The 15016-nt window shown below is 47.8% G+C and overlaps 1 protein-coding gene across 1 annotated transcript in view; it reads left to right on the top strand.

The window, feature by feature from the left end:
* Positions 1–15016, top strand: part of mapkbp1 (mitogen-activated protein kinase binding protein 1) — a 32840-nt gene that overhangs the window by 8717 nt on the left and 9107 nt on the right. Inside the window, exons 3-16 of the mRNA XM_041953315.1 lie at positions 4935–4997; positions 5414–5471; positions 6686–6856; positions 8174–8311; positions 8402–8584; positions 11105–11265; positions 11625–11823; positions 12527–12679; positions 12808–13010; positions 13124–13215; positions 13995–14120; positions 14274–14344; positions 14457–14578; positions 14937–15012. Coding sequence (XP_041809249.1) covers positions 4935–4997; positions 5414–5471; positions 6686–6856; positions 8174–8311; positions 8402–8584; positions 11105–11265; positions 11625–11823; positions 12527–12679; positions 12808–13010; positions 13124–13215; positions 13995–14120; positions 14274–14344; positions 14457–14578; positions 14937–15012 — 1816 coding nt within the window. The remainder of the gene's footprint in view (positions 1–4934; positions 4998–5413; positions 5472–6685; positions 6857–8173; positions 8312–8401; positions 8585–11104; positions 11266–11624; positions 11824–12526; positions 12680–12807; positions 13011–13123; positions 13216–13994; positions 14121–14273; positions 14345–14456; positions 14579–14936; positions 15013–15016) is intronic.

Here is a 15016-nt window from a genome sequence, read left to right as displayed (position 1 = left end):
ACCAGGATGATGACGTCATCAGCGTAGGCTGACAGTTTGAAAGAGACGTCACAGTCAGGGAAACGAACGCCACTCAGATCACGTCTCAGTTTGTGCAGAAGGGGCTCGATGGCTAATGAGTATAGCATGCCGGACATAGAGCAGCCCTGTCTGACCCCCCTCCCAACACTAAAAGGAGCACTCAGACCTCCATTAATTTTCAGAACACTCGCAATGTCACTGTACAGAACCTGGATCTTGGCTATGAAACCTGGGCTGAACCCAAAGGCAGCTAGAGTTTGCCATAGATACTGGTGTTCAACCCGGTCAAAAGCCTTTTCCTGGTCTATGGAAATAAGACCAGTGTCTACAACCAATGAGCCAGAGACCTCCAAAACGTCCCGAATTAAAGTGACATTGTCACTTATGAGCCTGCCGGGAACACAGTAGGTCTGGTCAGGGTGGATGACAGAGGCCATCACCTCTCTGAGTCTGGTGGCCAGGGCCTTGGACAGTATCTTATAGTCCGTGCAGAGCAGAGAACCCGGTCTCCAGTTCTTGATTTCCTGCAGGTCTCCTTTCTTGGGCAGTAAGGTGATGACCGCCCTCCTGCAGCTCAGAGGCAGCCGTCCACTCTCCAGGCTGCTTGAGACCACCTCCAACAGGTCTTCCCCCAACACAGACCAGAAAGATTTATAAAAATCGACAGGGAGACCGTCCAGACCAGGAGCTCTGCCACTCTGCAATCCCATCAGAGCAGTGTACAGCTCACTGAGGGATAAAGGGGCCTCCAGTTCTTCGTTGGCCTCAGCGTCCACCTGAGGAAGACCAGAGAAGAAGCTGCTGCACACCTCAGGGTTTTCAGTTCTCAGTTCGCTCTTGAACAGGTCTTTGTAGAACCCTACTGCGAACTTCCTGATCTCAGAGGAACCTGAGATTGCAGAGCCGTTGTTGGATCGCAGAGAGTGGATGATCTTTCTCTGGCCGTTTTTCCTTTCCAGAGCAAAGAAGAACCGAGAGGGGGCATCCATCTGTGAGATGTTGAGAAACCGTGACCTGACCAGAGCCCCCTGTGCTGCCACACCCAGCAGGTTGGCAAGAGCCGACTTTTTAGATTTGAGGGAACTTAAGAGCCCTCGATCTCCTGTAGAATCAGCTAAACTCTGCAGTTCTACCAGCTGAGTCTCCAGGTCCCTCATAGATCTGGTTATGTCTCTAGTGACATTACGAGTGAACTGTTGACACAGCTGCTTGATCTGGACTTTGCCAAAATCCCACCACTGTTGGATGCTGGCAAAGTCAGATTTACATGATTTGTGGGCGAACCAGAAACACTCAAAGGCTGCTCTAAAAGCCTTGTCCTGAAGCAGGGCGGTGTTAAAGTGCCAATATGCACTCTGCAACCAGACATTTTTTATAAAAACAGAGCAAAAGACAAGAGAGTGATCTGAGAGGCCCACTGGGTTTATGTGACAACTGCTAAAAATGTTCACCTGATGTTTAAAAGAGTAGAGGCGGTCCAGCCTGGCCAGGGATATCACATTGTCTTTACAGTGACTCCAGGTGTACTGCCTGTGGTGGTGATAAAAACCCCTCCACACGTCTGAGAGCTCGTGAGCTGCAGTCAGCTGTTTAAACCTGCGTGATGAAGCAGGATGAGGCTCCTGGTGGTTTCTGTCCACCTCTGGATTCTCAGTACAGTTAAAATCTCCTAAGCCCACTTAAAAGCCCACTCCTCCACTACAGCTGGACTTATGGCTCAGAAACAGCTCCCCATCACACCCCCTCCTCCATTCACTCTCGTTGTCTGTGGTGCTGTGTGTTTCTTGAATCAGCATGACATCCAGCTTCTTCAGCTCCATCAGTTTAAACAGAGCAGATCTTTTTACATCATCTCTGCCTCCGTTAATGTTTAGAGTGCCCAATTTAAACTCACACATGGAGAGAAGGATGTTAAAAAAATCACAGAGCAACAGGAGAGAGAAAAACAAGACTGTTGTTTTAAACATCGTCATCATCAGCAGCGGTTTGTGTTTTTACTCTCAGAATCAGTTTCTTCAGACGATAGATCTCCTGCTCTGTCAGGACCTCCTCTCCACTGTTTGCTGATCTTTTAGTCAGAGGTCTGGCTGATTCAATGAACACTTTCAGATCTGAAAAATAATCCTCTACCTTCACCAGCCTGAAACCCTTCGTTTCCTGGAGGAACTTTTTGATGTTAACAGCAGAGTACTGGCTCTGCTGGTCCTCCTGGGTCAGAGGGGTCAGGGGGGTCAGGGACAGATCACTTTCAGGCTCTAATGGTTTCCTTGCTTTTGTGACTTTATTTGTTTTTAATGCTTTTGCATTACTCTGGACGGGTTCTGGGTTTTTTCTTTTCTGTGACAGTTTGAACAGCTCATCATCGGACATTTCTTCATCCTCAGTGAACTCCTCACACACTGCCAGACTCTGCTGGACTTCATGTGGAGGATTATCACTTACAGCAGTACAGTCACGTTTATTCTGTTCGTCCTGCTCCTGTCTGGACTCTCTGACTGTCTCAGCCTGCTCGCTGTCTTGTCCCTGTCTATCACTGCTCTTGTCCCCTCCCACGGGGCCGACGGGGGGGTCGCGGCCCGCGGCCCCACCGGGGACCCCGGCGGTCCCGATCGGGGCCGACGGGCCCTCGCCGGGAGCCGGGACCGAGGCCGGGGTCGGTGTTACATTGCCGCCGGCGGCCGCCGGCCGCTGCCCCCCACTCCTCTCCGGACAGGAGCGGATCAGATACCCCTCCGCACCGCACCCGAAACACTTCATGGTTTCCGACGTAGCGAAAACCATGTAATTAAAACCCTCCACCCTGAAGCTAAAGGACAGGTTGAGCTCATCACTGTTGTCTTTTAGTACCATGAAAACCTGCCGACGGTGACACACGACATGTTTGAGCAGGGGGGACTTGCAGCCCAGAGACACCATTTTAATGGGTGACACTATCTGTCCGTACCGGACCAGCTCTTTAGCCAGCGCTTCGTTTTTAATGAACGGGGGGGGCGTTAGAGATGGTGATCTTTTTGGCCGGATTAACCAGCGGGAGAACAGGAGTGAAGGTGTCCTGGATCACCACCCCTGACTTCACCACCTCACTAACTTTGTCGGTTCTATCGAGGAAGATCACGACGGCGCCATTCATGCGGGAGGCAGACTTCACGCTGCCGCAGCCCACCACCTGTCCCACCGCTAAACTGGCCTCCTCCACCGAGCAGCTCACTGTGGGCAAAAGTTTGACAGCATGACGGCGAGTCAGCTTCTCAAACTCCGCACCACCCTCCACGATGGGCATACTGCCCAACAGAGCAGGTAGCCTCGCTACCAAACACCACACACCTGATCTACAGTCAGATACACCTGAGATAAACCGTGTAAACCAATAATCAAGGTGAATAAACACCGAAAGCACAGAGAAAAAGGTAGAAAACTCACTCTCACCGAAGCACACGCCACAACTCCACACTCGACTCACTCCACCATCCACTCAGAGAGAGAGAGAGAGAGACAGACAGAGAGAGAGAGAGAGAAAGAGAGAGAGAGAGACAGAGAGACAGAGAGAGAGAGAGACAGACAGACAGAGACAGAGAGAGAGAGACAGAGAGAGAGACAGACAGTGAGAGAGAGAGAGACAGACAGAGACAGGGAGAGAGATTTTGATTTAGATTTTTAAAGTAACTTTATTCCATCAGTTCTTTAACGAGCTGTTTACAAAAACAACAACAACAATCCTCAAAACACAAATAAATAAATAAATAAATAAATCAGTTCAGCTGGTTTTCTCTCAGAGAGCACTAAACATCACCGTGAGTCCACGTTTCACTGAACTGATCGACATCTTTCATTTGTTTGTAATAATTAAAGTCAACCATTATTCTGGCTTTCACCATCCTGGTGGACAGTAACCAGATGTAGCAGCTCCTGTCCACCGTCTGGAAGGTAAAGAACAGCCTGAGGGATCCAGTGCAGTTTATCCCAAAAGAAATCAATTCAAGTAGCTTGAAGCTGTGAGAGCGGGTTTGAGGGAGGATCTACAGTCTGTGTCTGTGCCATAACGAGGAGGACACTAGATTATTGATCACTAGTGCCCCCCCGTAGGACATGCTTAGCACGAGCCATCCCCACCTTTTAAGACCCACCTTTTTCCCACCATCACAGCTTCACTTTTCCCCAGTTCACCTTAGCAGAGGAGATTTTGTTAAAAAGCCCCACATTCTTCTCTAAAATGTCCCTTTGATTATTGGTGATCACCATGACATCATCTGCATAGGCCGACATTTTAACAGCTGAAGCACAACCTGGAAAACAAACACCTGAGAGTTCCTGTCTGAGTTTGTGCAACAGAGGTTCAAGCGAGTGAGTACAACATGCCAGAGTGTGTCTTGCTGTGATTCTTAGAAATAAAGACGTCAAGGATGTTTTCACCTGTACAGGAGATGACACCTGAGCGTGCAGGTGCAGTGAGAAGCACCGTGTTCAGATTGGCTCTGCTCGTACCTGCAGTAGGTGTGAACTGATGCTCTGTGGACAGATTTGTAGTCCATGCTAGCGGCTCTGAGGCTGATTGTTGACATTTCTGCTTGATTGCTTGTGACAGCTGGTTCACAGGTGTGAACCGGTGGGTGCTGGATCTGGACCGGTCGTTGTGGTAGGGACTCAGTCTTCAAACATGGTGTGTGCACTCCAGCAGGTGAGCTACTGTGCTGCCCCCGTGAGGCTGCACTTTGAGCTAAATGCGACCATCATCATGCTAGCATGCTCACAGTGACAATGCTAGCATGTTGATGTTTAGCAGGCATGAATTTGGCCGTGTTTACTCAGTTAGTTTAGTGTGTTAGCATGCTAACATTGGCTACTTAGCAGTTAAAAGAAAGCACAGCTGAGGCTGATGGGAGTGTTTGGTCATAAATGTGTGTGTGTGTCTGCAGGTGTGTCGTCGTCCTGTTGAATCCCCGGAAGAACAAACAGCATCACATCTTCAACAGCTCGAGGTAAATCTTCAGCCAATCAGCTGCCACTTCCTCTCTGTCTGCCAAAACAAACGTTTATAAAAACTGTTTCATCTTTGTATTATTATAGTTAGTTATTAGATCTAAATTCTAAGTATTTTATGTTCGTATTCAAGATTTAACTCATCTTAAAGGAATAGTCAAATGTTTTAATTTGATTTTATGCTGCGTTCGGGGTGTTTTTGGCCGGACTGCAGAAAAGTGGCACCAGCCAGAGAAACACCAAAGTCTTACTGACTGAGTGTTGAACTTACACCACTGGTCGAGTGCAGGCATTTCCTCATTGGCTGTTTCTCTTTCTGAAGGCGTGAACGGCCCTGGGTTACATCCTCAGCATTGTTTTTTACGCGTTATGTTTGTGATATAAAACACAGTTAAGTTGTTTTTCTGTTTTGTAGGAAGGCGCTCACCACATTAGCATTTTCTCCAGATGGGAAATATATCGTCACAGGAGAGGTGAGTCTTCCTGCTGATCCACAGATCTTCACCCGGCCTGACTCTGGACCAGGATTTGACCCAGTCTGACTGGGTCAGAATCACCACAGGAAAAAAACACTTAGGAAATCAGTCACCTGTGAAAGATTTCCATCATTAAATAAGTTCATTTTGTAATTTTCTTCACGGGTATTAAGTAATGCTATTTTGGCTCAATAGTTGAGTCTAGTTTCAAGCCAGATCTCCTGAGGAGTCTGGTTGTCCACAGTAGGCTGGATCCTCTGAAGTGACCCTGAGGATATTTTGCTTTGTCAGAATTTAAAACGAGTTCATGTTTGATCTGACTGTAGAGCTGCAGTAGTCACATGAAGAGAAGAGCCCATCATATATGGAATAACATCATCTGCATAGAAATGTACATCACAGTTTGGAGTGGCAGTTTGTGTTCATGTACATGGAGAATCAGACTTTTGTGGGACATTTATGCTGAGCTAAAACATGCATCACTAGATCTAGAATCACTGTAAACTAAAGAAAACTACTGGAATATACATGTATACATATATAGATTTTTATATTGTTGTTTAGATTTATTTGATTTGTTAATTTGTCATTCTATAACTCGGGGTTGTATAATACAGTGCAAGTTGTCCCTTAATGCAACATCAGTGATGTAGAGGAGAGAGAAGGCTGTAATGTAACAGAAGGTCCTCTCAGCATGATGTGAAGTCAACCCGCTGCTGTCAGCTGTTCAGCTGATCTCTGATCAGGTCACTCAGTGCTCGCTGTAACTGTGGACGCACAACGTCTGAATGTGCAGACACTTTCCTTAAAAGGCTGCATCGTGAAAACCTGGAGCTGGCAAAGGTCCCATCGTACTGGACCAACACTGACGATGTCTGAAATAAAAACCTATAAAATAAAAACTAAGTCAGTGCGCCAGAAAGGTCAAAAACTGAGCCTGAGAGTCAGAACTGAGGGGATGAAGACCCACAGGTATCAGACATGTTTGTAAGGAAGCTGTTTGTTGAGGTGAGATTTGATTGAATCTGGGATCACAACAGTTGATCTGGATCAGATCAGTTTGTTCATAAAGTTCAGCGATTAGCTGAATTAGCTTCTTTAAATTAGTTGGAATTAAGAGCGACCCCTTTTTGATTAAAATGTTTCGCTTGAAAAATGACTCCATGTTTGCTTGATGTTGAGTGTTTTTGATCAGAAGTGTCGTCCCTCAGAGCGGTCACATGCCGGCGGTTCGAGTCTGGGAGGTGTCGGAGCGTCTGCAGGTCGCCGAGCTGCACGAACACAAGTACGGAGTCGCCTGCGTGGCGTTTTCTCCCAACGGGAAATACATCGTCAGCGTGGGTTACCAACACGACATGATGGTCAACGTCTGGAACTGGAAGGTAACGGAGCGATTGACGAGCAGCTGCAGGCGCTTCCCCAGTGATGGAAAGTAACGCATTCATGTGCTGTCAGAATAATCAGAAAATTCAGTTTCCGACTGGAAAAATTTACACGAACGCCTCCTCGAGTAGGAAAAACAACTCAGGAAGTCGACGTCATGAAGGCAGAAACACGACAGAAGAAATGAAATGTTTGTTCGGTTGATAGTAATGTCGTTAGTAATAAAGTATGAGGAGGTAACTCTCAGCTGCAGTCTGCACAGAGAGACCGCGTTTAGGAAAGTTAAAGCACAGCATGTTTTCTCCACTTTATGGTCAAACGCTCCTGAACACAACAGCTGCTGAAATGGGACGATCGAGGAGCTCGTGAACGCACCGTCGGACGTCCTGGAGCTCCTCTTCACCACGTTTCAGACAGAAATATTATAGTTACTTGGTAACTTGAATTACTTTTCAGACTTTAGAGATTAATCGTACGTTCTGTAATCGACACATAAATTCCGATGTGTTGTTACAGGTTAGAGCTTTATTGATCCCAGTCAAACCCAGCAGATCAACGTTACATGGAACAGAGTATTTCTACTCTGTGATACTTTGCTGAAGTGAAAGATGTGAGTACTTCAGTGCTTCGTGTTGATGAAGAAAGACGGCGATGATGCCAGACTGACTGTTGGAAGGCTTTTAATGTGAAACATCTGGAGGAAGTGTTGAGTTTATTAACTCAACTGGAGCTGATCAGAGAGTACAAACAGGATCATTAACGAACAGACGACGTCAACACACTGAAGATATCACGAAGTCGCAGTAACGTCTTGTTTCTTTCTCATTTATTCTGAAAAACATGAAGTGCCACACAAACATTTATTTAGACTTTAACTGCATTCAGATGTTCAAACGAATGTCCAATGAGAGTCTGGTGCTCTGATCACATGACCTGCTGATTTCAGGCGCGTCCGTTGGGTTCATTGGAGTCTGGCTGTGAACTTTACTGCTGTTTATTTGAGCAGATCAGCTCCAGAGCCGGGCGTCCCGACCATCATCAAATCAGTTTTTACGTCCATTCGTTGCTTTTTAAGAAAATTTGAATGAATAAAACGTTTTTTGTTACGTAACGTATCGGACAGACTGATGATAACCAGTCAGGGCTTTGCTTGTTGTTTTCATCATTGGTTCTTTTTGCTGTTTCAGATTAGCAGTCGAGCTAATCGTTCGTGCTGTTAGAGACTCCTCACTGCGATCTGTTTCCAATAAATGATCGGATCAATGAATCACAGCGTTAGGGCGACACGTTGTTTTTGTTCTTTCGTGTGTCATCAGAAAAACATCGTGGTTGCAGCCAATAAGGTGTCCAGCAAGGTGACAGCCGTCTCCTTCTCAGACGACAGCTCGTACTTCGTTACCGCTGGCAACCGCCACGTCAAGTTCTGGTACCTGGACCACGCCAAGACTTCCAAGGTTCTCCAGCCAATCACGTGACCGACCCGTTAATGAAAGCATCCAGTACGACTATTTTGTTCACTGATCATGCTCTCCACGTGTCTCCAGGTGAACGCCACTGTCCCTCTGCTGGGGCGTTCAGGGCTGCTGGGAGAGCTCAGGAATAATTTCTTCAGTGATGTGGCGTGTGGGCGGGGTCGACAGGCCTCCTCCACTTTCTGCATCACTTCCTCCGGTCTGCTGTGTGAGTTCAACGACCGGCGGCTCCTCGACAAGTGGGTCGAGCTGCGGGTGAGTCCAAACGCTCTCGTTTCAGGAAGTGAGAAGCATCACCTGAACGCCTCTCACCATGTTTCCATGGCGACTCTTCACGCTCAAATGGAAACCAGAATAGATCTGTTCAGTCCATCTGTCTGTCCATCCGTCTACCAGCTGTGTGTGTGTGTGTCTGTGTGTGTGTGTCTGTGTGTGTGTGTGTGTGTGTGTGTCTGCGTGTGTGTGTGTGTGCTTGTGCGTGTGTGTGTCTGCGTGTGTGTGTGTGCTTGTGCGTGTGTGTGTGTGTCTGATGAATTTCTGCAGTGTGTGCTGCCGTAGTCCAGTACGCTGTGACATCACAGTTGGGTGTGGTTACAGGTGTGTGACATCACAGTTGGGTGTGGTTATGGGTGTGTGACATCACAGTTGGGTGTGGTTACGGGTGTGTGACATCACAGTTGGGTGTGGTTACAGGTGTGTGACGTCACAGTTGGGTTACAGGTGTGTGACATCACAGTTGGGTGTGGTTACAGGAGTGTGACGTCACAGTTGGGTTACAGGTGTGTGACATCACAGTTGGGTGTGGTTACAGGTGTGTGACGGTTTGAACCTCTTCCTGCTCACGTTAACTTACTTTCTAAATATTTGAATCTCTCACTGTGTGTCTCTAATGTGAAGTTCCTGTTCTTCCTCCTCTGCTTCCTGTGCAGAGAGCCGACTCTGCCGCCGTAAGTCGTCATCTCACCTGCGCTCAGTCGGTTCATCCTGTGACGCCTCAAAAGCACAAATGTTTGTGTCTGATTGTGAGAATTGACTCCTGATCAGATTGATTTGGCTGTGGGTCCACGGGGTTTGTATATTTGAACTTTCAGGACACCTGAGGGGGTCCTGGAGGAACCGTGTCACGCCCACAAGATCAGAACTGAACATTTGAAATTTGCTTGAAGAAATCCATTTATGAATAAACCCTGAATGTCCTGCTTCATATGCAGAGGACTCACAAAGGACCATTAATGTTAGTGGCACGTAACCCCCCCCACGTTAAAACATACATTCAAACCAGGCTAGCAGAGCTGGTGCAACCCGCTGCAGGTCTGAAAACTCTGCATCTTTATCCTCACTGGCTGAACTGACTGACTCTTCTTTTATCTCACTCCCATTGGTCGGTTTCACAGCACGCCACTGTCATTCATAACCAACACTGCATCTGATTGGTCGAGCGACGAAATCTGATTTATTGAGGACCTTGAACGCTGCATCAGTCACGCCCACCAGCATGCAGCATCCACCCACTGCTGTAGTACTCATACTGCAGTACTGATACTGTATTGCTGATACTGCAGTAGTGATACTGTATTGCTGATACTGCAGTAGTGATCCTGCAGTAGTGATACTATATTGCTGATACTGCAGTAGTGATACTGCAGTAGTGATACTGTATTGCTGATACTGCAGTAGTGATACTGCAGTAGTGATACTGTATTGCTGATACTGCAGTAGTGATACTGCAGTAGTGATACTGTATTGCTGATACTGCAGTAGTGATACTGCAGTAGTGATACTGTATTGCTGATACTGCAGTAGTGATCCTGCAGTAGTGATACTATATTGCTGATACTGCAGTAGTGATACTGCAGTAGTGATACTGTATTGCTGATACTGCAGTAGTGATACTGCAGTAGTGATACTGTATTGCTGATACTGCAGTAGTGATACTGCAGTAGTGATACTGTATTGCTGATACTGCAGTAGTGACACCACAGCTCAGAGCTGATACCAAGCAGCAGCTCGGTGACACAGCCGTCTTTGTCAGAATCTGCACCCACTTACATTCCCTCACTTCATTTACATCTGAAATCTGTTAAACAGACACGAAACACAGAGAGCAGAACCGTGTTGCCCCCCCCCCGAAAAAAAAAGAAAAAGAAAAACCTCGACAAGAAGGACAAAAGTCTGTCTGATTTTTATTTTCTGTCTTGATTATTGAACAGGTGTAGAAGCACACATATTGATAGACTGTGTCGGTGATTTGTTTAGCCTAGCTTAGCATAAATACTAATATCAATGAGAAACTGCTAGCAGAGCAGCAATATGTCGTATCTCAAAGTTAGATGTTTCTACACTGGATCTCAGCTGGGGTCAGAGGTCACAGAGGACGACAGGACACTGATGGAGGTGTGAGAATGAGCTCATGTGATTTATGATGAAACAGAGAGGCCGTCACTGAGAGAGAGACAATAACAGCTCTGTCTGTCTGTCTGTCTGTCTGTCTGTCAGCTGGACACATGGAGGCTGAACGCCGCAGTTTATTCTCATTCACCCTGCACACGTTGTTCTGCCTCCACACTTATTCACTACAGCACCAAATGTGGATTAATCCACCGCAGAAAATAGTCCCCAACAAATGCACTAAACTACTCTGACTGGACCTCACAAAGATAGAATTACAGGATTAGATACGCATCTTCATCGTCACGGTGTCCTCATAACTCAGCGAGATGACGTGAGTTCACGATGGCATGATTCTGACCCACTCGTGTTTCGTTGTGTCCTCAGACGTCTCAGGCCACCTGTCTGTCCGTCACAGACGAGCTGATCTTCTGTGGTTGCTCTGACGGGACAGTTAGAGCTTTCAGCCCCGTCAGCCTGCACTTCCTGTGCACTCTGCCCCGCCCACACTTTCTGGGAGCTGACATCGCCAACATGGTGGACGCCAGGTAGCATGCACGCCTGTCAGCTGACATATACCTGATGGTTAATACAAAGTTTGTGTATGAATCTGTAATATATATAATTTGTGATATATTAGTACTTTGTCAAACTCAGCCCACGTGGACCCACGTTTAGCCCAGAAGAACCCACATGGATCTGTGTCAGGGGTCACATGATCACATGAACTTTATTTAAACTCAGCCTCAGTCAGTCAGTCTGGTTTTTATTGAGAGGTCAGTTACCGTGGAAACCACAGAAGCATGTCTTTTATGTTTAGTCTCTGTGCTTCCCACAATGCTTCAGGAGCTCATCGTGTTAGAATAACTCTCATAAACTCTCTGTTCTTCCTCCTCCTCCTCCTCAGTCAGCTGTTCTCCTGCAGGTCAGAGGCTCGTTACCCCGACACCGTGGCGGTGACCTACGACCCCGCCAACCGCTGGCTGTCGTGCGTCTACAATGACCACAGTGTTTACGTGTGGGACGTCCGAGACCTCCGCGACCCCCGCAGGGCGGGAAAACTGTACTCTGCCCTCTACCACTCCTCCTGTGTGTGGAGCCTGGAGGTCAGTGTGCCGATCAATCACAAACACAATGGAGGGCGGCTTCAGTCGCACACAGAGGTCAAAGGTCACACAGCTAACACATCTTACCAGCACCTGCTGCTTACTGCTCTGAGTTCAGTCCGTCCCTCCAGTGAGAGCGCTAACCTTTATGGATTAAGGATTCACCTGAAACATGGACAACAAATTCCTTGAATTAATTCTATTAACATTTTACATGTAGTCAAATCTTCTTCTTCTTCTCTCTGAGATTCAGATTAGCATTTAGCATTAGCGCTGGTTACAGGATAACAGCCAGTTTATACTTTATACTTATGCTATACTGTTACACGACTCCAGGAAGTCAGTGGTCGTGGCCAGGAGATATTTCAGAGTAAAAGCACACTGTGTCTTTTTCACACTTCAGTTTTGTTTGGATTAAACAAACCAGACGTGACATGTTAAAAAAAGTTGGTTAACAGGACATGCTAATGTTAGCAGCTAGCATTAGCGCACACAGTTTAATCCATTTGCTACACTTTCGCTCTTTGTAGGCGGAGCTTCTCTCTGACTTGATGACTGACAGGTAGAGAAATGCGAACACTGATACACCTGCTGGGACTGGTTTCTGTTACTAAGTCCTGATTGGACAGTGTCTGTTCGGGGGAGGGGAAACAATGACACAAATAAAGCGTTTAAAGGTGAACACCCCTTGTGTCTCCTGCAGGTGAACCCAGAGGGCGGAGGAGGCAGAGGATGTGGAGGAGGAGAGAAGGTGCACCTCACCCCTGGATCTTTCCTGTCCTGCTCCTCAGACAACACCATCCGACTGTGGAACATCGACGGCCACAACGTTGTGAACAGGAACATCCTGAGCCACGTACAAGAACACACACCTTTACCTTTATGTTTACAGCACATTACACACACCAGCACCCGAACACCTGACCTACACCTGTGCATCTGACCTGGCACACCTCCTGACCTCACTGACCTCTGACCCCTCAGGACCTGCAGAAAGTTATTTATGTGGAGGACAACATCACCAGCCTGCTGGATACGGAGAGCGTCGCCGGGGGCAACACAGAGAAGGCGGGGTCATCGGGCTCAGAGGGGCAGCAAACTGACCAAAGCCGAGCGGGCATTAGGACCCTGAGAGTCAGTCCTGATGGACAGCACCTGGCCTCTGGAGACCGCATGGGAGTCCTCAGGTGAGGTGGGGGGGGGGGAGACATAACCAGAACTTCTGAGTCATAAAGTCCTCACACACTCCGCTGACCACACTGTGTGTGTGTGTGTGTGTGTGTGTGTGTGTGTGTTGCAGGATCCATGATCTGGACAGTATGGAGGAGATCATGAACGTTCAGGCTCACGACTCTGAGATCCTCTGCCTCGAGTTCTCCAAACCAGATACAGGTGAGAGACGGTTAAAACAGCAACATACATATAAAATACACCAGCCTGGCACCGTCCTGAACACGCATCAGTGGCAGAACGTAAGACGGCGTCCACGCACAGTGAGCAACACCTGCAGGTCAAAACGGTGGAAAATGACCCACAGCTTGTTTCCTGTCACATGACTTGAACAGGTGTGAAGCAGCAGCTGCTCGGCACACCTTCTCTGCCCCTGAGCAAGGCAGCGAGCCTGCAGCGCCGCTGTAGGGTGGATGCAAATGTCCTTACCTGGACTCAGGGGATGAAATACACAGAAACTAGAGATGGATGCTCAATAATTAAATCACGGGTGAAATTAGCGACTTCCTAATTGAGTTCAGGCGGAGGCTCGTCAAAACGACTCGGCCGCTGTTTGACATGTTGTCCAGCGTGTCTGATTGACAGCTGTCACTCAGTCGACGTGTCCAGCTGCTTCGCATCAGAGCGGAGGCCTGACAGGAAACACGGCGTGTTTACGGCCGAGGCTAGCGTCAACTGTTAGCGTTCATCAAAAACACGTCTGCGAAACAAGATGGCAGCAATTTAGTCGATGATGTCAGTGATGCGTTCAGGTGAGATGTGGAAAACTAAACGTGAAGGTTTTAATTAGTATTAATTGATTAACTGTGGGAACAGATCGATCATGTGGTGACTGTCATGAACCTGCAGCCTCCAGGAGGCGCTACAGCACGTCTCACATCTCATTCCATCTGTCTGTCTCTCTTTGTCCTTGTCTGTCTGTCTGTCTGTCTGTCTGTCAGGTCTTCAGTTATTAGCCACGGCCAGTCGGGATCGTCTGATCCACGTCCTGGATGCGGGCAGAGAGTACAGTCTGGTCCAGACTCTGGATGAACACTCATCGTCCATCACTGCCGTCCGATTCGCTGGTCTGTCGCTCTGACCTCTGACCCCTGACCTCTGACCCCTGACCTCTGACCTCTGACCCCTCACAGTCTCATCATGTACAGCCAAAGTTGTTGTTTCAAACTCTGCTGCTGATGTTTGTCCTCTGACATCACTGTCTTCTTCCTGTCCGTCAGCCAATGAGGGGAAGGTGAGGATGATCAGCTGCGGAGCAGACAAGAGCGTCTACTTCCGTACCGCTCAGCAGGTGAGAGCGACACCTGAGTGATGTCACACAGCAGGTCCACTGAGGTTCAGGTGATGGACGCGACACATGATGGCTCTTCTTCTTCTTCTCTTTCTCCTTCCTGTGGTCACAGACGGAGGAGGGGTTGGAGTTCACACGGACTCATCATGTTGTGAGGAAGACAACTCTCTACGACATGGACATCGAACCAACCAGGAAGTACGCAGCAGTGGGCTGTCAGGACCGCAGCATCAGGTGACACCTGTGTGTGTGTGTGTGTGTGTGTGTGTGTGTGTGTGTGTTCAGTCTGTAGGATGGATTAGTCTGCAGATCTGGATTAGGATTAGCGGCCATGATGTCTTCCTCTTCTCCTCCCCCTCTCTTCTATATTTTCTGTGCTTCTTTTTTCTTCTTTTCTTTTTGTCTTTCCTTCCCATCATTCTTTCTTTTTCTCTGTCTTTACTTTTCCTTTTCTTGTTACCTTTATTTTGTTGTGTTGTTGTGATGCCCCCTGCTGGTCAGAGTGGTGTTCTGCAGCGTTGTGTCTTCAGCGTGCTGTTCATGGGAGCAGTGCTGACCCTCCTCTCCTCTTCCTCCTCTTCCTCCTCTGCAGGATCTTTAACATCAGTAATGGCAAACAGAAGAAGTTGTATAAAGGCTCTCAGGGGGAGGATGGAACTCTGATCAAGGTGA

This window comes from Chelmon rostratus, chromosome 15 (assembly GCF_017976325.1).
Source record: "Chelmon rostratus isolate fCheRos1 chromosome 15, fCheRos1.pri, whole genome shotgun sequence".
In the NCBI taxonomy this organism is placed as follows: Eukaryota; Metazoa; Chordata; class Actinopteri; order Chaetodontiformes; family Chaetodontidae; genus Chelmon; species Chelmon rostratus.
This window is presented reverse-complemented; position numbering and strand designations above follow the sequence as displayed.